This window comes from Podarcis tiliguerta (genome assembly GCF_965153285.1).
Source record: "Podarcis tiliguerta genome assembly, chromosome: 12".
NCBI lineage: Eukaryota > Metazoa > Chordata > Lepidosauria > Squamata > Lacertidae > Podarcis > Podarcis tiliguerta.
The window spans coordinates 58,455,217-58,477,683 of record NC_139545.1 but is presented as its reverse complement, the minus strand read 5'-3'; the positions used below and the strand labels follow the sequence as shown (position 1 = coordinate 58,477,683).

The window sequence follows — 22,467 nt, the reverse complement described above, 5'->3', positions numbered from 1 at the left end:
CAGAATGATTAGAGAATTGGGCCCTGGGGCCTTATTGGCAAAATGCGACATCTAGTCAGCCTTTCGGCTGCTCCCAGTTGTGATGGCCTGGGAATCTGATTCAGAGGCTGAACCGGAGGAATCCCAGCCTGCACAGGAGTCCCCGCCTCCAGGGCCGGCTGAACTGGGGCAGGGTCTTGATTCTGAAATGCCTGCACCTGTGCCGGATCCTCAGGAGCAGGCACCAGGTGAATCCACTCTGGCTCCGGAGGTGGTTGAGGACTCAGTGCCTACAGGTGAGTCTCCCCCTGGGTCCAGTAACCCTTTAGCCTCTCCTGAACTGCAGAGGCTCAGGGCAGAGAGGCGGAGGGAACTGGTTTCTCCCAGGAGGAGTGCTCGCCTTAAGGCCAGGAGAGGTGGGTCTCCTGGGGGCCGGGACCGCCCCTGGCCTCAGAGAAGATAAAGGCCAGTCAGCCCGGTCCCAGGTTGCGGGAGCAACGTCGTCGAAGAGCTGTATCGGCCAGCACCCAGTCCGGTTCCCCCAGAGTTCCTGCCCTTGCCCAGCTCCTCGCTGTGGACCCCGCTTCGCCCGTGGAGGACTGTCTGCCGACCCTCGACTCAGGTCCTGGACCTCGCCCCACGGTAACCTCCCCCCTGGACCAGCACACCAGTTCATCCTGAAGATTTTTGGCTCCTAGGATTCAAATTCAGGGACAGCAGGTATTTTGACAAGGTTATGCCCATGGGTTGCTCTGTGGCCTGTGCGGCCTTTGAAACTTTCAGCACATTTATTGAATGGGCCTTCAAAACCACATCTGGTTCCCTTTTTGTGACCCATTACCTAGATGACTATCTGATTATGGTGGCCCCGGACTCCCCTGCCTGTGCCCTATCCTCTTTTTTTAAAGTATTTTTATTGGTTTTTAACAAACAAAATTATAAAACATACCACAAATACATTCTTATTGGACTTCCATCAGCACCTCTGATAATCCTCCATCTTAATCACTTCTTACGCATTCCTAACTTAATATTGCCTTTACATTCTTAACATATCACGTCTCCTTCTCCATTTTTGCAATATTTCTAATATTATTCCTCACAGAACTTCTTGAAAACCTACAAACATCATCTGGTCGTCACAAATACTTTTCAAATAATCCGTAAATTTACTCCAGTCCTCCGTAAACTTCTGGTCCCACCGGTTTCGGATCCTTCCCGTTAGTTTGTCAAGTTCCGCATAGTCCATTAATTTCATCCTCCATTCTTCGTTGGTAATTCTTCTTGCTTCCATTTTTCGGCCAATACTATTCTTGCTGCTGTTACTGCATATAGAAAAAGCTTACATTCCTTTCTATTTATATCGTTTCCAACAATACCCAATAGAAATGCTTCTGGTTTCTTTATAAATGTATATTTCAACTTTTTTTTTCCCCCAACTCATTATATATCATCTCCCAGAAGCATTTCACCTTTTTACATTCCCACCACATATGATAAAATGTTCCCTCTTTTTCCTTACATTTCCAACATTTATTACTGACTTTATACATTTTTGCTAACTTCACTGGTGTAATATAACATCTATACATCATTTCCATCACATTTTCTTTTAATGCATTACATGCAGTAAATTTTAAGCCTTCCTTCCATAATTTTATCCAATCACTCAACTGTATGTTATACCCAAAATCTTTGGCCCAATGAATCATAACCAAATCATTTCCTCCTTCTCTAATTATTAATTTCCCATATGTTATCCATTTCCCACTCATATTGACCTTTTTTACACTCATCGCTTCTAATGGAGATAACCAATGTGGAATTTTTTGTTCTAATAGGTTTTTATACCTATCCCAAATTTCTATGAGAGATCTTCGAAATATGTGGTTTCCAAATCCTTTATGGACTTTTTTCTTATCATAACATAAATATGCATGCCAACCAAATCTATTATCATAACCTTCCAGGTCCAGCAATTCAGTGTTTTCTAATTTCATCCATTCCTTTAACCAACAGAGACACGATGCTTCATAATACAATTTCAAGTCTCGCAGGGCGAAGCCTCCTCTTTCTTAAGCATCTGTTAATAATTTAAATTGTATTCTCGGCTTCTTACCCTGCCAGATATATCTTGAAATTATCTTTTGCCACTCTTTAAATATTGCTGCCCCTCTGATTATTGGAATTGTCTGGAACAAAAATAACAACCTTAGTAGCACGTTCACCTTTATCGCTGAAATCCTACCCCAAAATGATAACTTCAACCTTCCCCATACCTCTAGATCTCTTTTGACACTGTTCCACATTGGTGTGTAATTATTTTGAAATAGATCAATATTTTGGGGGGTTAACCAAATTCCTAAATATTTAACTTTCATAACCACTTCTATACCTATTTGTTGTTGCAATATTTCAACCAGGTCCTGTTTCATATTTTTAACAATTATCCTAGTTTTCTTTTTATTCAATTTAAAGCCGGCCACTTGCCCGAACTGTTCTATTTCCTCTAATACCTCTTTTATACTTGTAGGTGGTTCTTCAATTGTTAATACCAAGTCATCAGCAAAGGCTTTTGCCTTATACTCATTTCGGCCGACTGCAACACCCTTTACTAACTCATTTCTCCTGCCTGTGCCCTATCCTTAGCTACATTCATGCGCCTTGCAGCTGACTTTGGCATACCTCTGGCTGCTGACAAGACTGAGGGCCCTTCTACTATCCTTTCCTACGTGGGTATTGAACTGGACACAATTTGGCAGTCATCGCGCCTCCCGCAGACCAAGCTGGAATCCTTGAAAGCTTTGGTGGAGGCAATGCTCGGGGTTAAAAAGACCACCCTTTGCCAGGTGCAATCCCTATTGGGTCATCTTAATTTTGCATGTAGGGTAGTTGTGCCAGACCGGGCCATTTGTGCCCATTTGGCGTGGCTCACAGCCGGGGGGGTAGCCCCCCACCATCACATCAGGGTGACAAAGCAGATAAAGGAAGATCTGAGGGTTTGGCTTGCATTCCTGCAGGATTATAATGGGGTTTAATTTTGGCAAAAGAGCCTTAACCCTGGGGTGGAGTTCCAGGTCCATTCTGATGCTTCTGGCTGCTTTGGTTTTGGTGTGTTCTTCAGGGGCCATTGGTGTGCCTGGCCATGGCCATCCTCTTGGCACACAGCAGGCATCACTCAGGATTTAACCTTTCTGGGGTTTTTCCCTATTCTAGTCGCCATTCACATTTGGGGAACCCTCTTCTCAAATTCCAGGGTTTGTTTCAGGTCCGACAATCAAGCGGTGGTAAGAGTTATATCTAGGCAGTCATCAAAGTCCCAGAGGGTCATAAGGGTGCTGCACCTGTTTGTGCTGGAGTGCCTGTGGCACAATATTTCTTTCACTGCCAGTTTCATACCCTGTCTTAACAATAACATTGCTGATGCACTATCTCGTTTCCAAATGGAGCGTTTCCATGAGCTGGCACCAGAGGCAGAGGCAGCCCAGACCCCTGACGCCTTCCCAGACGATCTGTGGGAGATTGGAAGCGAGAAGTAAACCAGGGAGCATTATCAGCAATTGCACCCTCCACTAGACGTTCTTATTCCAGGGCCTGGGATGCCTTTGGGTGCTTTCGCAGCTCCATGACACGGCACGCATCCGAGGAGGAGGTGCTTCAATTCTTGGTGCTCCTAAAGCACAAGGGCCTTGCCATAAAAACTTTAATACTTTACAGGGCAGCTATCTCATTCTTTTGTAAATTCCTTCGTTGGCTGGACCCCTGTGACAAGAAGCTGCTGGCTGGGTGGCAGCGAGTCATTCCCCTACATCAGGATGGCAGGAAGCCTATCACTATTAACATTCTCAATCTAATTTGGAAAAAATTACCAGAGATCTGCTGGTCAAATTTCGAAACGTGTCTCTTTCGGGCAGCATTCTCCCTAGCCTTTTTTGGTGCCATACGCATTAGGGAGTGTTTGGCTGGGCCCCCTCAATCAGGGCTGGCAGACTCTGACATTAAGTTCTCTGGGGATATGTTGAATGTCAAGATTCGGTCCTCAAAAACTGACCAATTGCGGAAAAGGGTCATGCTGGCGCTGTCCCCGAAGGAACAGGTGGGCCCCTGCCCATATCATGACACACGCCGCTTCTTCAGGGTCCGGCCTCAGTGCAAGGGCCCTTTCTTCATTCACTCAAACACGCGCCCTTTGATGCGATCGCAATTCATAGCAGTCTTACGCAAAGCCTTAGTGGCCTGTGGCGTTAGCCCCCAGGAATATTCAGGGCACTCCTACCGTATCAGGGCTGCCACTTCAGCGATGGTACAGGGGGACTCCGCCCACATCAAGACACTGTGGCGCTGGCGCTCGGCAGCCTGCAAAAGCTGCATTCGTCCCGGCTCCTCTTCCTTATCACTTGCAATTTAATTTTCTTACAGGTTTGCCCACCATGAAGATCTGGGTTACAGGGCACAGCATTGTCCATTGGGCAGCGGATTATGCACAGTCGTGCAATGGGGCCATAACCTTCCCTTCCACCCCAAGGTATGCATTTATTGGATGGCCCAGCGGGGCATGCGTTGGTGGAACTTGATGCCCATGCTGCACAGTGCCGCCGCAGTGTATGGCCCTCTGAGAGTCTTGATTATACATGTGGGAGAGAATGATCTAGTGGAACAAAAAGGCATTGTCCTGGCCCTTGCTGCAGGGGCAGATATAAAAAGCCTGCATGCCTTGTACCCGACAATGGCTATCAGCTGGTCCAATCTCCTAACCCATCTCCACTGGAGGGGGGCTTCCAATCCCTCTCGCAACAATTATGCTGTGGAAAAAATTAACAGGGCAGTGCGCAATACCATGCGGCAGATTGGTGGGTTCTCTATTCCACATCCCACTGTTGGCTGTTTGCAGTATGGTAGTGCTGCAGAGAGCTTGCTGGGGAGACCATGCATTAAAACGGGACTCAAAAATAACTTTAACAAGCTATTAATTACAAAAACAAAAACTCCTTTTACACTAAATACATTAACAAACAAACACGACCCAACCACCAACCCACCCCCCAGGGTATTGGGAGAGCTAGGTACTGCTCCTTATATACTACACCCAAATGCTGACACAGCTTAATCAATACAACTCAGCAGCACCTGCTATGTTTCACAGCTGTAAAGCTGGGCCTCGTTATTTTGCTCTGGCCCCTTAAAGACATACACATCGGGTGGGACAATGATGAACCTTTACATTTAAAAAAAGCCATTCAACACCCACAATCAAAACAGTAGGGTTGACCTATTCCAGGAGGATGGAGTGCACCTGACCCCATTGGGTAATGACCTCTGGCTCCACGACTGCAGGGTTTGATTGGTCCTCAGTTGTGGGACTTGGCGGCAAGGCCCCTTAGGGCGTCGGGTGGCGGTTTTTAGGCCTTGGCAAGGTATCCTTTAGTCTAACATCAAGTCGAGGGGGATGCATTCATGCTCCCTCCCCATGCGGCGGCGCTTGCAGGGCCCGTTAAAGGGCAAAAACCGGGAGTCCCTGGCCCTAGAGTGGCGGCATGTAAGTCAAACTCCCGGGACGAGGTCGGTGGAAGGGCAGGCTATGTAAGTTTGTGCTTTGCAGTCCCCTCTCACTGGACCTCATCTGCCTGAGTATTCTCAGCCAGGCGGGCTGAGAGGGTTGCCTGCCAAGGCCTGTGCCAAGTTTCCCACGTCTGAAATTCAATAAAGTTGTGGCCAATTTGAACCCCATACTCTGGTCTCTTGTCTCATCATTTGGGGTAAAGGGGTGGGCACCACAGACAGGGTTAGCACGTGTGCCCGCAAGTACATTCTAAGCACCTACAGCAAACCCCGGAGGAGAGGGTTTGGCCAGCAATTAGCATCAATGAGTCCCTTCCTGTGCATACATGACCTCTCACCTGAAGGATTATGGCAGGAAACACCATCAGAGCACTCCTGACATATGGTTGTCAAGCCTCTGCTTAAAGACCTCCAAAGAAGGAGACTCCACCACACTCCTTGGCAGCAAATTCCACTGTCGAACAGCTCTTACTGTCAGGAAGTTCTTCCTAATGTTGAGGTGGAATCTTCTTTCTTGTCGTTTGGATCCATTGCTCAGTGTCCGCTTCTCTGGAGCAGCAGAAAACAACCTTTCTCCCTCCTCTATGTGACATCCTTTTATATATTTGTACATGGCTACCATATCACCCCTTAACCTCCTCTTTTCCAGGCTAAACATGCCCAGCTCCCTTAGCCGTTCCTCATAAGGCATCGTTTCCAGGCCTTTGACCATTTTGGTTGCCCTCCTCTGGACACGTTCCAGTTTGTCAGTGTCCTTCTTGAACTGTGGTGCCCAGAACTGGACACAGTACTCCAGGTGAGGTCTGACCAGAGCAGAATACAGTGGCACTATTACTTCCCTTGATCTAGATGCTATACTCCTATTGATGCAGCCCAGCATTGCATTGGCTTTTTTAGCTGCCGCGTCACACTGTTGGCTCATGTCAAGTCTGTGGTCAACCAAGACTCCTAGATCCTTTTCACATGTACTGCTCTCAAGCCAGGTGTCCCCCATCTTGTATTTGTGCCTCTCATTTTTTTTTTGCCCAAGTGCAATACTTTACATTTCTCCCTGTTAAAATTCATCTTGTTTGTTTTGGCCCAGTTCTCTAATCTGTCAAGGTCGTTTTGAAGTGTGATCCTGTCCTCTGGGGTGTTAGCCACCCCTCCCAGTTTGGTGTCATCTGCAAATTTGATCAGGATGCCCTTGAGTCCATCATCCAAGTCGTTGATAAAGATGTTGAATAAGACCGGGCCCAAGACAGAACCCTGTGGCACCCCACTAGTCACTCTTCTCCAGGATGAAGAGGAACCATTGATGAGCACCCTTTGGGTTCGGTCAGTCAGCCAGTTACAAATCCACTGAGTGGTAGCATAGTCAAGACCGCATTTTACCAGCTTCTTTACAAGAATATCATGGGGCACCTTGTCAAATGCCTTCCTGAAATCAAGGTAGGCTACATCCACTGCGTTCCCTTCATCTACCAGGCTTGTAATTCTGTCAAAAAACAAGATCAGGTTAGTTTGACATGACTTATTTTTCAGAAATCCATGCTGACTATTGGTGATCACAGCATTCCTTTCTAGGTGCTCACAGACTGTTTGCTTAATGATCTGCTCCAGAATCTTCGCTGGTATTGAATCTTCCCTTCTCTTCTCTTGCCATTGTTCTTTAGTTGGTATTTCTCCAGTCTTCCAATTTTGTGCAGTCAACACTCTTGCTGCTGTAGTGGCATACATAAATAAAGTCCTCACTTCTTTTAGTATGTCTTGGCCTAAAATACCTAATAAAAAGGCTTCTGGTTTTTTTACAAAAGTTATTTTTAACATTTTCTTCAATTCATTGTATATCATTTCCCAGCAGGATCTTACCTTCTTACAATCCCACCACATATGACAGAACATACCTTCTGTTTCACATCTCCAACACTCTTTCTTTTCGTTTTTATACATTTTTGCTAATTTAACCGGTGATAAATACCATCTGTACATCATTTTCATATAGTTCTCTCTCAATAATATGCAATCTGTAAATTTCAAATTTCCTACTGCGCAAGGAAGGCTTGGGTAAAGGGGGACCTCCCTCCTCCCCGCTTTGCTCAGGCAAGGTGTCCTAGCACTGCCTTGCATCCTCCAAGCCCTGCATCTCCTCCTCACTAGAGGCGTGGCTTCCTTCCTCCACTGAGGAAGTGCTGCTTCCCACGATTTTTGGAGGCTCTCTGTAATCCATCTGCCTTTCCCCCTCTCGCCTCTGAGCCGATGGCAGTTCCCTGACAGGTATCAAAGTTATATAGGCCTCTTTCCATGTTTCTGGAACTTTCCCTGTTTTCAGAATCTCATTCATTGTATCTTTCAGGGGATTCACAAGTTGTTCAGTCAATTTTTTATAATATTTTGCTGTTATTCCATCTGGCCCTGGGGATTTTCCTACTTTTGTTTGGTTTATTGCCTCACTTACTTCTTGAGCTGAAATTTCTATATTTAACATCCTTATCTGATCCTCTGTTATCTTTGGTAATTCACTGTTTTTAATATAATTTTCTATCCTGTTTGAATCTTCAGTTCTTTTTCTATAAAGATCATTAAAATATTTTACAAAAGCCTCCCTTATTTCTTTTGGTTTCTCAGTTATCCTACCATTAAGCTTTATCTGATTCACATAGTTATTTCGTTCACTTTTTTCTCAATTGCCATGCCCAAAGTTTCCCTGTTTTATTGGCATTTTTTAAAAAAAATGTTTCCCCCCCCCATGCTATTTCCTCACTAGTTACCATAGAATATTGTGATTGTAATAATTTTATCTCCTGTTTTACTATCTCTTTGTTTAATGCTTTTATGAATTCTTTTTCTTTTTCTGCTATTTTGAGTAAAATCTCTTTCTTTTTCTTCTCTTTTGCCTTCTTATTAGCTGTTTCTAGATGCTGAAATTTTTTTGATTTATTTTCATTTGGTGCATATATCCCTACTAAGATTATTTTTTCTCCTTCATCTTTAATTTGCACCATTAATTTTCTCCCTTTCTCATCTTTTTGAATTAATTGTGGTTCAAGTGCAATTCCACGTTTTTTGGAAACATCTGATGTATTGAAAAGGCTCCCTAACCTCTTATTACTTATTACTTTTCTCATGTTTTCTTGCAACATGAGTCTCCTGTAGGCAAATTATGTCCAGATTCCGTTTTAAATGTTTTAAATCTTCATGCCACACCTTGTTCCTTCTTATACTGTTGTTAAGGTTGTTAACATTCCAAGTTAATAATTTAAGATTTGCCATTATCTGATTTATTTTAAAAAGATTTGCTTTTTTGCCCTGCTCTTTCAGTCTTTTCTAGTTCATCTCTTTGCATCTCAGAAGGGGTTCTAGAACATCCTCCCGAGCTTTGAAACTCTGGGTCTTTGCCATGTTTTCCCAAAAATTCCTGTACCTGACTGTCTGAGACTAGTCTAAATCTCTTTCTCCTGTAAGTAAAGGAAACTACCTCTGGGAATTCCCATTTGTAATTTATTTCTGCTCCTCTTAAGATTGCTGTCAGGTTTTGATAGCTCCTTCTCTTACTTACCCCTGAGAGGACAACCACACTTTGTCCCCCACCCGTATGACCTCCCCTGGCCTGCGATGCTTGTCTGCCTCCCTTTTATACACCTCTTTGGCTCTCTCCAGGTTCAATTGGAGCTGCTGGTGCAAAGCCTCCATCTCTTCTGCAAACTGCTCTGCAGCCGAAACACTCCATTCCTCCTCCCCCTGTCCTGGAAAGGCCCTGGGGTGACACCCATAGTTGGCCATAAAGGGACTCATCCCTGTGGACACATGTTCAGCATTATTGTATGCAAACTCAACCAGCGCTAATTTCTCCACCCAATTGTTCACGCCTCTAAGCCGATGGCAGTTCCCTGACAGTATGCTATGCTACTACAGCAGCAAGAATGTTGCTCGCCCCAAAGTGGAAAGAAGCAGAAGTCCCAGTAAAGGAAGAATGGATCCAAAAAGTTATGGAATATGCAGAAATGGCGAAACTTGTGGGAAGAATAAGAAATCAAGAGAACAAACTTTTTATATAAGAATGGAAATGGATGCATGGAGAGACAAATATATAAGGGAAAGAAAATATACATTTTATTCAGAAGCCAAAAAATCTACTGGCAGAATGGAATACGGATTTCAAATAATTTAAGGCCATTAATTTAAAAAGTGGAGCTCCAACCCAAATCCATATCATATAACCCAATGATAGAATTAAGAAGGATTAGAAGCTCAGTAAAAGATGGAGAATGAATGAGAGAATTCTAAATGATGATAAAATACTCCAAAAAGCTCAAGGAGCACTAAAAGAATTCATTGAAATAAATATGGCACAAGAGACAGACATAAGACTCATCTGGGATGCTGGAAAAGCTTTTATCCAAGGATTTTACATTCATCAAAATATAATACAAAAAAGAATCAGAGAAACAAAACTAAACCAGATTAGACAGGAAATAGCAATGAACAAGAATACATTAGCCAAAAATCCAAAAAATAAAATTGCAAGTCAAAACATTAAAATATTACAAACCCAACTATCATCACTCCTAAATTTGGAGGTAGAAAATAATATCAAATGGATGAAACAAATTTTGAATTAGCCAACAAACCAGGTAAACTGCTGGTGGGAGCAGAGGATGAACAGGATATAACAAAGTATCTTCAAGGGAAAGATATTCCCAAAATAGCAGAAGAGAAAATGGATCAATTAAATTTGCCAGTTACGATGATGGAAATACATCAGATTATTTCAAAATCAAAGCTGGGCAAATCACCCGGTCCAGATGGGCTACCAGCAATCCACTATAAAAAATTAGAGGAGGTAATAGCCCAACCAATGAAATTATTAATGAATAAAATAATGCAAGATGGTAAAATCCCGGATTCATGGCAAGAAGCCAATATAGTATTAATTCACAAACAAGGCTCACCCCGTGAATCTGCCAATAATTATCGGTCTAGCTCACTTTTAAATAGCGATTACAAACTCTACACAGGAATCTTGGCCAACAGACTAAAATTGGTTCTAAAGGATGTTATTAATCAAGATCAGGCAGGTTTCCTGCCGGATCATCACATGAAAACCTACATAAGGGTGGTGTTAGATTTGATTGAATATTTAGATCTAAAGCCCAACAAAAAAGCTGTGTTCATGTTGGTAGACACCAAGAAGGCTTTCGATAATTTGTCAGGGAAATTTTTAAGGAAAGTTATAGATCTGTCTTCTATGGGGGAACAATTTACTAAGGCCATAAAAGCTATTTATGGAAAACAGAAAGCCAATTTAATAATTGATAATGCCAAAACAGAATATATTCCGAAAGAGAAAGGTACAAAGCAGGGCTGCTCACTCTCTCCTCTATTGCTTATATTGACTTTGGAAATACTCAATTCGGTATTGAGGAAAGAAGAAGAAATTAAAGGGATATCTCTGGGACAAAGGGCTTTCAAATTGAAAGCCTTTGCAGATGACTTAATATTAACAGTAGAAGACCCAGAACTGAGTATTCCCAAAGCGCTGGAAAAAAATGCGATATTTGGTGAGGTCTCTGGTTTCAAACTCAATAGATCAAAAACAAAGCTAATGGTTAAAAATCTACGGGACCAGGAGAAAAGGGAATTACAGCGAAAAACAGGTCTGATGATAGTGAAAAAAGCAAAATACCTTGGAATTGAGATAACAATGAAAAATATTAATCTCTTCGATGATAATTACAACAAAATTTGGAGAGAAATTTAAAAAGATTTGGAAATTTGGACTAGATTAAAACTATCATTGGTGGGGTAGAATTTCAGTATTAAAGATGAATGTCCTCCCCAAAATGCTTTTCCTTTTTCAAATGATCCCAGTCATAGGAAAAATGTAATGTTTTGATCAGTGGAGGAAAGTGTAATGGTTCTAGGGGTTGCTCATGCGTAAGCCGGTGCAAACACCTGGCTGGGTTGCCTGAGTGAACCTTTTCTGTCCAGACAGCCACTCACCCGTGGCTGTCTCAATCGCTGGCAGAATCCGTCAGTGGGCGTTTCTTAAACTTCTTCCAGCAAAGAAGCTCTTTGACGCCTAGTCTTCTCCTACTCTCTCTGCGCGAAAGCCTTCTGCGCAAGGAGGGCATAGGCAGCGGAGGACCTCTACTCTCCCCGCTGGTCCCCGGCAAGGAATCATGGGACTGCCTCGCCGCTTCCCCCATCTCCCCCCCTTCTCCACTGGTGCTACGCTGATTCTCTTCCCCAGAAGGTGGCTGCCTCTCCCAATCCCGGGACGCTCTCCGGAATCCCTCTGGATTTTGCTCTCTCCCTCCGGCACTGATGGCAGTTCCCTGACATCCACCTCCTCCTCCTTTAGGGGCAACCCTTGGGACGACAACCACACCCTGTCCCCCACCCGTATGGCCTCCCCCTTCCGACGGTGCCTGTCCGCCTGCCTCTTGTACACTTCCTTGGCCCGCTCCAAGTTCAGCCTGAGTTGCTGGTGTAAGGCCTCCATTTCCTCCACAAATTGCTCAGCCGCAAGTACACTCCATCCTTCCTCCCCCGCCCCGGGAAGGCCCTAGGGTGACACCCGTAATTGGCCATGAAAGGGCTCATTCACGTGGACACGTGTTCAGAGTTATGGTACGCAAATTCAGCCAAAGCTAATTTCTCTACCCAATCGTTCTGCCTCTCGCTGACATAGCAGCGTAGATACTGCTGGAGTATGCCGTTCGCTCTTTCGGCTTGTCCGTTGGTTTCTGGATGCCTTGCCGTCGAGAAGCTCACCTCGACCTGTAGCAAGCTCATGAGTCTCTGCCAGAACCGGGAAGTAAATTGTTTCCCGCGATCTGAGATTACCCTCAATGGAGCCCCATGCAGTCTAAAAATGTGACCCACCAAAAGCCTGGCTGTCTCCTTTGCCGTTGCTGCATGTGAGCAGGCTACGAAATGGCACATTTTAGTCAGTAGATCGACCACTACCATGACCGCTGTCTTTCCCCTTGACTTGGGCAGATCTGTCATAAAATCAATGGACACCACCTCCCTGCCATCGATGGTGGTCACCTGCAAGGGGAAATCTAGTGGCAACAGGTGGAGCTGGTGCTCCAGAGCGAAGTCTCTGCTGAAGAAATTACACGAGCTGCCAGAATCTAGCAGCCCCTCCACTTTGTCTGGTGCCCATTTGGGAGTTCTAGCACCACCTCCCTCTGGATTTTGCTCTCTCCCTCCGGCACTGATGGCAGTTCCCTGACAGAAAGATTTGACAAAGTTTATATGGCTGAGCAAGAAACCATGTATAAGCTATAAATTACTGACGGATAAGAAAGAGAGAGGGGTTTTTTGGCCTACCAAACTTAAGAACATACTATGAGGCATCATGTTTGATTTGGATCAAGGGCTGGATCCTTTTAGAGAAAACAGATTTACTGGACTTAGAAAGCTACAACAGATATGGGTGGCATGCCTACCTTGGCCACAATAAGATCAAAGTCCACAGAGGGTTTGCCAATCATATAATTAGGAATGCCCTTTACAAGGTGTGGACTAGATATCAACCATTATTAGAACCTCAAACGCCATGGTGGCTGTCCTCATTAGAGGCCTTTGCAGTTAAAAAAATAAATTTGGAGAGCAATCGGGCGTACAATTATTAAAAGAGGAACAACAGATTTTAAAACTGAAAGCATTTGATGAGATAAGATATTGTTTCACAGATTGGCTTCAATACCACCAAATTTATAATGTTTTCAATTTGGATAAGAAAAGAGGTTTTGGAAAGGAAGAATCCAAATTACAAACTGTTTACTAAAAAATAATAAGAAATTATTATCTAAAATCTATTACTTTCTATTGGAATGGGATCTAAAAGATGAGGAAATAAAAGATGTAATGGTTAAATGGGCCCAGGATATTGGCCATACAATACAGATGAATCAGTGGGAGAGACTATGGAGGTCAGACATTAGATTTACTGCCTGTCAAACCACCAAGGAAAACATAATGAAAATGTCACATAGGTGGTATGTGACACCTACAAAATTAGCCAAGATTTATAAGTTAAAATCCAATCTATGTTGGAAATGTAACAACGCAGAGGGGACAATGATACATGTTTGGTGGGGCTGTGAGAAAGGTAAGACTTTCTGGGGGTGTATTCATGACGAACTAAAAAGATTATTTTTATACACCACAGCTGCAGCTAGATTATTACTGATTTTATAGGATTGGCCAAACTAATGGCAGTCATAAGAAACCAGTCTAACCAGAATCTGAGGAAAGAATGAAAAAGCACTGGTCCAAAGATAATATGCTGATAGGTTGAGATTAGATATGTAAAGACAAATCAATCTAAAATAAAACCAACAGCAGACAGACAGTGATTAGTATAAAAACGCCATGTAAAATAAACATTATTGCTTTAAGGATGTCAAATTGGGATGGAGGGAAGCCACACTGGTGTATGGTTTTGTTTATAGTATTTTGATAAATGCAGGTTTTGAATGTGCAAACTTGAAATTGTAAAACTATGTATTTGTAGTGGAGGGGGGTTGTGTGAGTGTGTGTGTTTGTGTCCTCCCCCTTTCGTAAACAATAAAAAATGAAAATAAAATAAAATAAAAAAGAATGGTAATGGATTACTGATTTTTTACAGATAAACTGTAAACAGATAAAAACATTAGCAGGATTAATATAATAACCTGCAGTTTTATAAGGTCAGGCAGCAAAATGTCTTGGGCCGCTCCTGCCTTGAGGATGGGAGATGGTGGCTGCAGCTGAGGGCAGCAGGAGGAGGAAGGGATGCATCTGGCCCAAGGGAGCACAGAGCCATGGACCGTCTCCCGGGCAAAGGAGGAGAGGACCTCGACCTTCAGCCGGTGGCTTTCCCAATGGGCACCTTTCGCCAGCAGGCCATTTGGACAAAGATGGACCTGTGGACTTGGGCCCCAATGGCCTTTCCTTTCCTTTCCTAGAGTTCAGCCCCCATTGCCCCCAGTCCACCCCCGATTCTCTCTGCAGATTGACATCCTCATCATCTTTTAAAAAGTGATGGGGGCAGAGGCGTCAGCATGACTTAGCTTATGGGGTTCAGGAAAAGCTCCACAGCCATTTACAAGAGTCAAATACAATCCTAAAAACGCGTAAGCATAATAAACATCTCCTTAAGGGGATCGAGGGGGCCCTGTGGGCGATGCTGTGCAACATCATGACGTCATGCGTGTGATGCTGTGTGATGCTGCATGACATCATGCATGCGACATTGCTCAACACCTTGAATCTTCTGTCTTCTTTGGCGATCCCTCGTAGCCGAGTAAGATTGTCTTCCATAAACACGGTTTTAACAGTGACTCTGGAGGCCAATTCTGGATCCACACATTCTTCCACACTGGGGACATTGGCTTCCGTGCAGGAGTTAATCATGGCGTGGATTTGCCAAGCGTGCCTTCCTCGTAGCACGTTTCTCCCTTTTGTCCTGAGTTTGAGCATCTTCCAAGCCCAGGACACCTTTGGTCAAGGCTGTTCTCCAACTGGAGCGCTCGCAGACCGGTGTTTCCCAGTTGTCGGTGTTTATACAACATTTCTAAAGATTTGCCTTGAGCCTTTGAACCTCTTTTGTTGACCACCAGCATTACACTTCGTGAGAACACCCTGAATATTAGGAGGCTCGTCCCCCTCAGAAAATTATGCCTCAACCCCTGCCAGGAAACATTCTGTGCACTTCTCAGTATAGTATGGTGCTGGTGATGTCAAGGTTGCAAGTTCGATGGGGCAGCTGCATATTCCTGCATTGCAGGGGGGTTGGACTAGATGACCCTCGGGGTCCCTTCCAACTCTGTAATTCTCGGATTCTGCGAGCCTCTTGTGCGCTCGCCTTTTCTCTAAGCTGAAAAGCGCCCGACGCGGCCACCCACCGCCCAAACCAGCTGCTGGTTCTCCAGGCAGCCACTGGGGGGAAATCTTGTCCTGCTCATTCCAAGCAGAAGGGGACCTAATTCTGCTGCTACTTTCATTTCCCCTTCGGAGAAGCAGCTCGTCTCTCGCTCCCGTTCACTGCAGGAAAACTCAAACCGGCGTGCAAGACGACGCGGAACGAGGAAGGATCCGCAGAAGCAGCTGAGGAGGTGAGGTCTGCCATCTGGGAAGGGCAGAGTGGTGGAGAGAGTGGGGGGGAGGATCTCGTTGCAAAGGGAGCGCCTGCTGCAAGAGGACCCGGGAGACGCCCCTTGTCTGGCTGGCAGCCCTGGGCAGCCTCTCCGCGCTCCTGGGCGCCCCTTCCTCGCTCAGAAGCAGCTCCCTTCAATATGCCCAGACATACCAGGCTGTGCCCCTGCCCTCAAGCTTCCTAGGGAGGCAGCAGCTGGGTTTAGCCTGTTGCAACAAAAGGCAAGGGAGGATCCCTGTGGAGGATCCTTAAAGGCTGATCCACCGAGTGTGGCTTAAGAGTGCGCCCGAAGTGGGGCTTCTCTTCCACCACAAACAGGAACGGGGGCGTTGCAGGGCTGTTTTTGTCAGGGACACTGTACTCCGTCTGGCGCTTGCTGAAATTATTCCTTACCCTCCCCAACGTTTCTCCGATGAAAATAGGGACGTCCTATCCCATAATAATATTAATAGTTGTATTATTTGTACCCATCTGACTCGGTGGCCCCAGACACTCTGGGAGGCTTCCAACGTGTATATATAAAAGCATAACCAAACATTACACAGCTTCCCTATCCAGATGTCTTCTAAAGGTTGTCTAGTTACTCATCTCCTTGGCTCGTGGGTTCCGTACCTCCAGGCCCTCCAACATTTCTCCGATGATCATAGGGACATCCTAAGCCTGGATGTCTCTGTTGGTTAGAGCCAAGGTTGCAGGTTCGATATCCGTTTGGGGCAGCTGGATGTTCCTGCATTGCAGGGGTTGGACTAGATGGCTCTCAGGGTCCCTTCTAACTCCACAATTCTATGATTCTAAGGAAAAGCGGGACATTCTGGGATCACATCTGAAACCGGAGAGGCTTGTGTAAATCTGGGACTGTCTCTGGAACATAGGGACACTGGGAAGGCCTGTTAATCTTGTTTAGACAAGCCTATTCAGATGCTTAGAAAGCTGGCGAGACTTTTAATCTGTTCTTAGGTCTTGTCATTTTAACTTTTTAACTCAGCTTTTAAGTCATTGTTAATTCTTCTTAATGGTGATTTTATCTTTTGCCAAAATGCTTTGAGGTTCTTCTTTTTTTTTTTACAATCAAGGGGTGCATATTTTTATGAAATGAATAAATTAAGCAAATTATTTGAACCCCACACTTCTGACTGGGTTGCCCCAGCTACTCTGGGCAGCTACCAACAGATCTAAAAACATAGATAAAACAGCAAATGTTAAGAACTTCCTGATACAGTCATATAAAGCCTTATATGTTTAAACTAATGTTTGCCTGGTGTGCTCTTCAGGGTGAGGAGGGGTATTCTTCTGCTTGCAATACGTGAAAATAATATTTGAAATTAATAATAATAACGTTTTTAATTGAATTCTGTTGAAGTGCCACCTGAGGAAAGAGCCACGGCGTTTGGGCACAGTTCAGTGGGCATTTCCTTTCTCATTGCTTGCAAAATATTCTGAACATTTTTATGTCTGAAATGTGCTCTTTCTCTTTTGAGATACCACATGTCTGAACTAGGGGTGGGGTGCTGGGTTTGCAGATGGAAGGCTGCCTGAGAAGATCATCTTGATTTCTTGCCATTTTTTTCAGGGGAAGATGGACGGGACCAGAGGAGGTAAGGAAGGGTTCCAGTGACTCAGAGGCAGATTGACTGCTTGGGGTGGGTGGATTATTCCAGATCTATTTCGCAGGAGCTTTTCACGGCACCCCCAATGACGTTTATTTTATTTATTTGCAGAAAAAATATTGTTATACCAATGTGTAATATTTTGGGATTTGGGGAGGTGGGAGGTGCCTGGGTGGGATGCCATCCTGACGCACATCTGCAGGAACCTAGAAAGATGCCCTCAGCTGCATCAGGCCGCTGGTTCGCCCGGCTCATTCTTGCCTGCACTGACCAGAGCTTGAAGAGTTAATCTAGAAAAGGAACGAGCTCTTGTTCCAATTCAAGATGCCCCCAGAGGAACAGATTCCACTTTCCGGCTGTCCTGTTATGAAACGAACTTGTTTGGTTCATGCTCAGTTACAAGATGCTGTGCAGAAGTATGAAATATACTTGCATAGCTGTTTATACCAATGGTCCTCTGGAACTATTTATGGTTTCTTGGTTAGCCAGTCATTTGAATAATTATTTATATGTGCCCTGAGATTTGTGGATGAGGGACAGTATACAAATCATCATCATCATCATAGGTACTGTGTGTGATATTTTGCATGAGTTGGTGCTATATAAACACACACACACACACACACTTCTGTTTTACAATTGAAAACACTCATTTTAACATCCTTAAAATATCAGTGACTTCCCTTCTTCTCTTTCCATGGTTCATTTTGCATATCATAAATCCCTGCATATTTTACAAAAAACTAAACCATTCAGTATTCCATTATTGCATCCATCAAAACTTATTTACACTGTTGAATTTATCAGGTGTACACAAATGTTTCCCAATCTGTTCTTCTTCTGCTTTTATTTATACATGTGTACACTTTACATAAGGGACGCCGGTGGCACTGTGGGTTAAACCACAGAGCCTAGGACTTGCCGATCAGAAGGTCGGCGGTTCGAATCCCCACGACGGGGTGAGCTCCCGTTGCTCGGTCCCTGCTCTGGCCAACCTGGCAGTTTGAAAGCACGTCAAAGTGCAAGTAGATAAATAGGTACTGCTCTGGCGGGAAGGTAAATGGCGTTTCCATGCGCTGCTCTGGTTCGCCAGAAATGGCTTAGTCATGCTGGCCACATGACCCGGAAGCTGTCTGCGGACAAACGCCAGCTCTCTCGGGCAATAAAGCAAAATGAGTGCTGCAACCCCAGAGTTGGCCATGACTGGACCTAATGGTCAGGGGTACCTTTACATATGCATTCAGTCTCTCTGAGGATCAGAAAACAATATAATTCTCAACAATCACATATTAAGAGGGATGCCACCAGAAGTGGTTGCTCTGATATTTTTGCTGACCAGCTCTTTGCTGTCTTTCAAAACCCGCAGGAAATAGGGGAGAACTGAGGATCGTCCTTGTGGGCAAGACTGGAGGTGGCAAAAGCGCCACAGGAAACAGCATCCTTGGCCAGAAGCTCTTTGATTCGAAACTTCAGGCCAGGACAACCACCTTGTCCTGCCAAAGGGCGTCTTGCACTTGGAGAGGCCATCCTGTGTCCGTGATTGACACAGCGGACATTTTGGGCACCGGAGATTGCGATGAAAGGCTGGACCAGGAGACCAAGCGCTGCCTTGACCTCTCTCAGCCTGGCCCTCATGCGCTCGTGTTTGTGACCCAGGTGGGCCGCTTCACCGCGGAGGATGAGGAGGCAGCCCAGCGAGTCCGGGAGATGTTTGGGAGGGAGGCCATGAAGCACACCATCCTCTTGTTCACCCGCAAAGAAGCCTTAGAAGGCGACTCCTTGCGGGATTACGTAATGCAGTCAGATAACGAGGCTCTCCGGAAGCTGGTCCAAGAATGCGGGGGGCGCTTCTGCGCTTTTAATAACAGGGCGGCATTAGGAGAACGGGAGGACCAGGTCTCTGAGCTGATGGAGATGGTCCTGGAGATGGTCCAGGAGAATGCAAAGCCATACCTGGAGACGCCCATCATGGAGGCAGCGCTTGGATCTTACATCTGCAGGAAAAGGGCCAAGGAAGAGGGGAAAGGGAAAGCTCGCAAGGGTGTCAGCTACACAAAAATATTTATCTTCATATGTGTGTGTGGTGCAGGGCTTTACTTTTTTCTTTATAATCGTTCCTCTTAATATCTCCCCTTTAGCAAAGCTGGGGATTTTTAAAGCCAGCCCACCAGCTTCTTATGAGTTGTCAGGAGAAAAACAAATAAACTAATGAACAAACCGGATTGTCTGGGTGCAATGTCATAATAATCACATGCTTATTATTTTATTTGCCGCTGTATTGTTTGCAATGCCCCTGTGACTCTGGACAAACAGGAACAACAGAGCACGTGCTTCTCCACTTCCTACATTACAGAGACATTAGTATCAGCCTCCTCTCCCCATTACTCCATAAGTACCCCAAGGTGCACAGGACAATTTATACCTCCCTGCTGCTGTCAGAGCCCAATCCTGCTACAACATACGACGTTGCCAAGTTCTGCACAGCAGCGCTCAAGATCCATCAGATGATGACCCACACCACAAACTAGATTTAATGAACACTCACATGATAGTGCTCTCTAAACTGATAGTTGTAGTCTTCTATATACTAATCTTTTATGCTCCTCCACATCCGTTTAATGCTCCTAACCCCTCTTTTAGTTTCTTTTAGTCTTTTAGATATACCTTCTGTTTTAATACTTTTTAGCTTTCCAAAACATTTTACAGATTCTAAATGATTGCACCCCACTCTACTTATTCTGGTCTATGGCCGTAATAAAGATTTGATTGATTGATGATGGATTGCATCAGTTCATCCCATTTCTGAATTACATGTCAAACCAATTGAACAGGACAAACATAACAATAAAAGCACATATAAAACTATTCCACGTACGCGGACAAGGAAACAAACTCACATATCTTATCAAAGCCAGTACTAGGGCTGGGTAGTAATATTGTCCGGAAGTGGTTTGAAGTCCGTATCTTGATATCGGTTTCATAATATTTGAGCAGGCAATATATCGCCAATCATGATGTGTGTGTGCTATGCAGAAACCACAATGTGGGGAAAGCCCTGAAGCCAGTCAGTGCCTCCACACAGCTCCATCCATCCATCAGACATTGTGATATATCGGTACATCATGGTGTTTAGCTGGTGATATATGGCCGTGTTGAAAACCAGATATCTGTTCACATCTATATAGCTCCATTCTTATTTCAGACATTGTGATATATAAATATATTGCAATGTTTAGCTGGTGATGCATTGCAGTGATGAAAACCAGATATCGCCGTGCCCTAGCAAGTACAGATCAAAATCCCCACTTGTTGATGGGAAGGATTCTGATCTGGGTGGCAAACCATAATTATTCCCACTTAACAAATAGGTGACTGGGGCTGACTGCACACTCTACATTTAAGTTGCATGATTCCCCACAGAGAATTCTGGGAACTGGAGTTTGCGTAGGGTGTCTGGGATTGTTGCTCTCTGGGAGGTGAACTACAGTTCCCAGCATTCCTCGAAGGAAGTCATGTGCTCTTACTGTTCTTTCAACGTGTGACACCGACCACTGACGGAGTTAAGTCCCAAATAAGCATGAATGAGTGTCCATAAAGAAATTTTGAAAAGAGGAAGAAAAATGGTTTTGGGAGGGGGGTATTCAGAATACAGAGAAGCCAGTGTTTAACCCTTTGCCTGAACACAATTTCCCCTCTCTAAAGTCTCCTAATGACAAACAAGCATGGTGCTGATAGGAATATCTGGCAACCTGTACTGTGGAATGCCCTCCCATCGGATGTCAAGGAGATAAGTAAATATACAATGTTTAGAAGACATCTGAAGGCAGCCCTGTATAGGGAAGTTATCCATGCTTGAAGTTTATTATATTTTTGTATATGCTAGGAGCCGCCCAGAGTGGCTGGGGCAACCCAGTCAGATGGGAGGGGTACAAATAATAAAATTATTATTATTAATTATTATCTTTTCCCCTGACAGGGTCTTAAGGCAGCTTAGAACTAAACTTTTATTTCATCATCATCATCATCATCATCATCATAAATTTTATTTATATCCCGCCCTCCCCAGCCAAAGCCGGGCTCAGGGCGGCTAACAACAATAAAACAGTTCAACAGTACAACACAACACTCATTCCATTTATCTATTGAATGATCCCTTTCCTCACATACTTTGGAGCTCAAAACACACCAGAGCTCAAAACACATGTACAAAAACATGCACCCCAAATTTTTAGCTCAAAACGATCTTTGGCAAGTTCTGGGTCCCCTTGTCACTGAAGCGCCTGGTGCCTTCCGCCTGCTCTGCCCAACCCAGTGACCCAAGTCGTCACAATCCCATAAGCCAGAGGTTTTCAACCTTTTGGGGTCCATGGTTCCCTTGACCAACCTTCTTTCTGTGGCCCCCCTGTGGGGCTCAGGAGCCCAGTCATGCCACCCCTTGCCTGCAGAGCCAGCAGCCCCTCACCCTTTTTCGAACACCCTCCCTTGTGGAGTGTTTCCTTGCCTCCTCTCCCCTCTCCCTGGGAGTCCTCTGGGCAGATGCCGCCCCTGGTCTCTGAGCTGCCCTCCTGCCCCATAGAGGTGCCTCCTCACACTGCCCCACAGGGGCCTGGGAAGAGGGTGCCCTCAGCTTTAGTGGCCTGACGGAGACTGGCCAAAGGTGAATGTGAGACCAGCACCTTAGTCATCTTGGGCGGCAGCAGCGGGTACTGCCAAGGCTCCCCTTTGGCACTGGGCACTCAGCTCCCAGGCAGGCCTTGCACACAGCAAGCACAAGAAAGGCCAGAACAGCGCCTGCCTTGCCTGTCCAGCCTCCCACTTGTCTGTCCATTCCCAACAGCAAGGGCTGGCGGACTGGCTGGCTGGGCTTCCTCTCTCGCCCGCTTGCTTACTCTGAGGCGCCTCAACTCCTGGCACCCAGCACCGCCTGGCCAGCCCCAGAGGCACCATTCAACTGGGGAGCTTGTAGCCAGGGCTGATGCAACCAACAGCCGTGCAAGTCTTTGGGAGGCAGAGATGTGAGAGGGCATCCGAGGAGGGAGGGAAGGTGTTGAATATGTTAGGATATTTCAATGGACGTCCGGAGACGACGTGGAGTCATGATGGATTTTGTCTCCCTGGCAGTATCCCTACAGAATAGTGGGTAGACACGGCACCCCTGACCATCATTCAAGGCGGCTCGGCTGGCCGTCC

The 22,467-nt window shown here is 45.1% G+C and overlaps 3 protein-coding genes across 6 annotated transcripts in view; 1 reads left to right on the top strand and 2 right to left on the bottom strand.

Annotated features, from left to right (window-relative positions):
* The window catches only part of LOC310660977 (uncharacterized protein), a 776,342-nt gene that overhangs the window by 271,118 nt on the left and 482,757 nt on the right, over positions 1 to 22,467 (bottom strand). The gene's annotated exons all lie outside the window — the stretch shown is intronic.
* The window catches only part of LOC310661044 (GTPase IMAP family member 4-like), a 195,147-nt gene that overhangs the window by 38,181 nt on the left and 134,499 nt on the right, over positions 1 to 22,467 (bottom strand). The window lies entirely within an intron of this gene.
* LOC310661041 (GTPase IMAP family member 2-like) lies at positions 15,482 to 19,499 on the top strand. Its single transcript, XM_083406780.1, has 3 exons — positions 15,482 to 15,629; positions 17,241 to 17,265; positions 18,644 to 19,499. The coding sequence occupies exons 2-3, from the start codon at positions 17,247 to 17,249 to the stop codon at positions 19,399 to 19,401; spliced, it is 777 nt and encodes a 258-aa protein (XP_083262906.1). The 5' UTR covers positions 15,482 to 15,629; positions 17,241 to 17,246; the 3' UTR covers positions 19,402 to 19,499.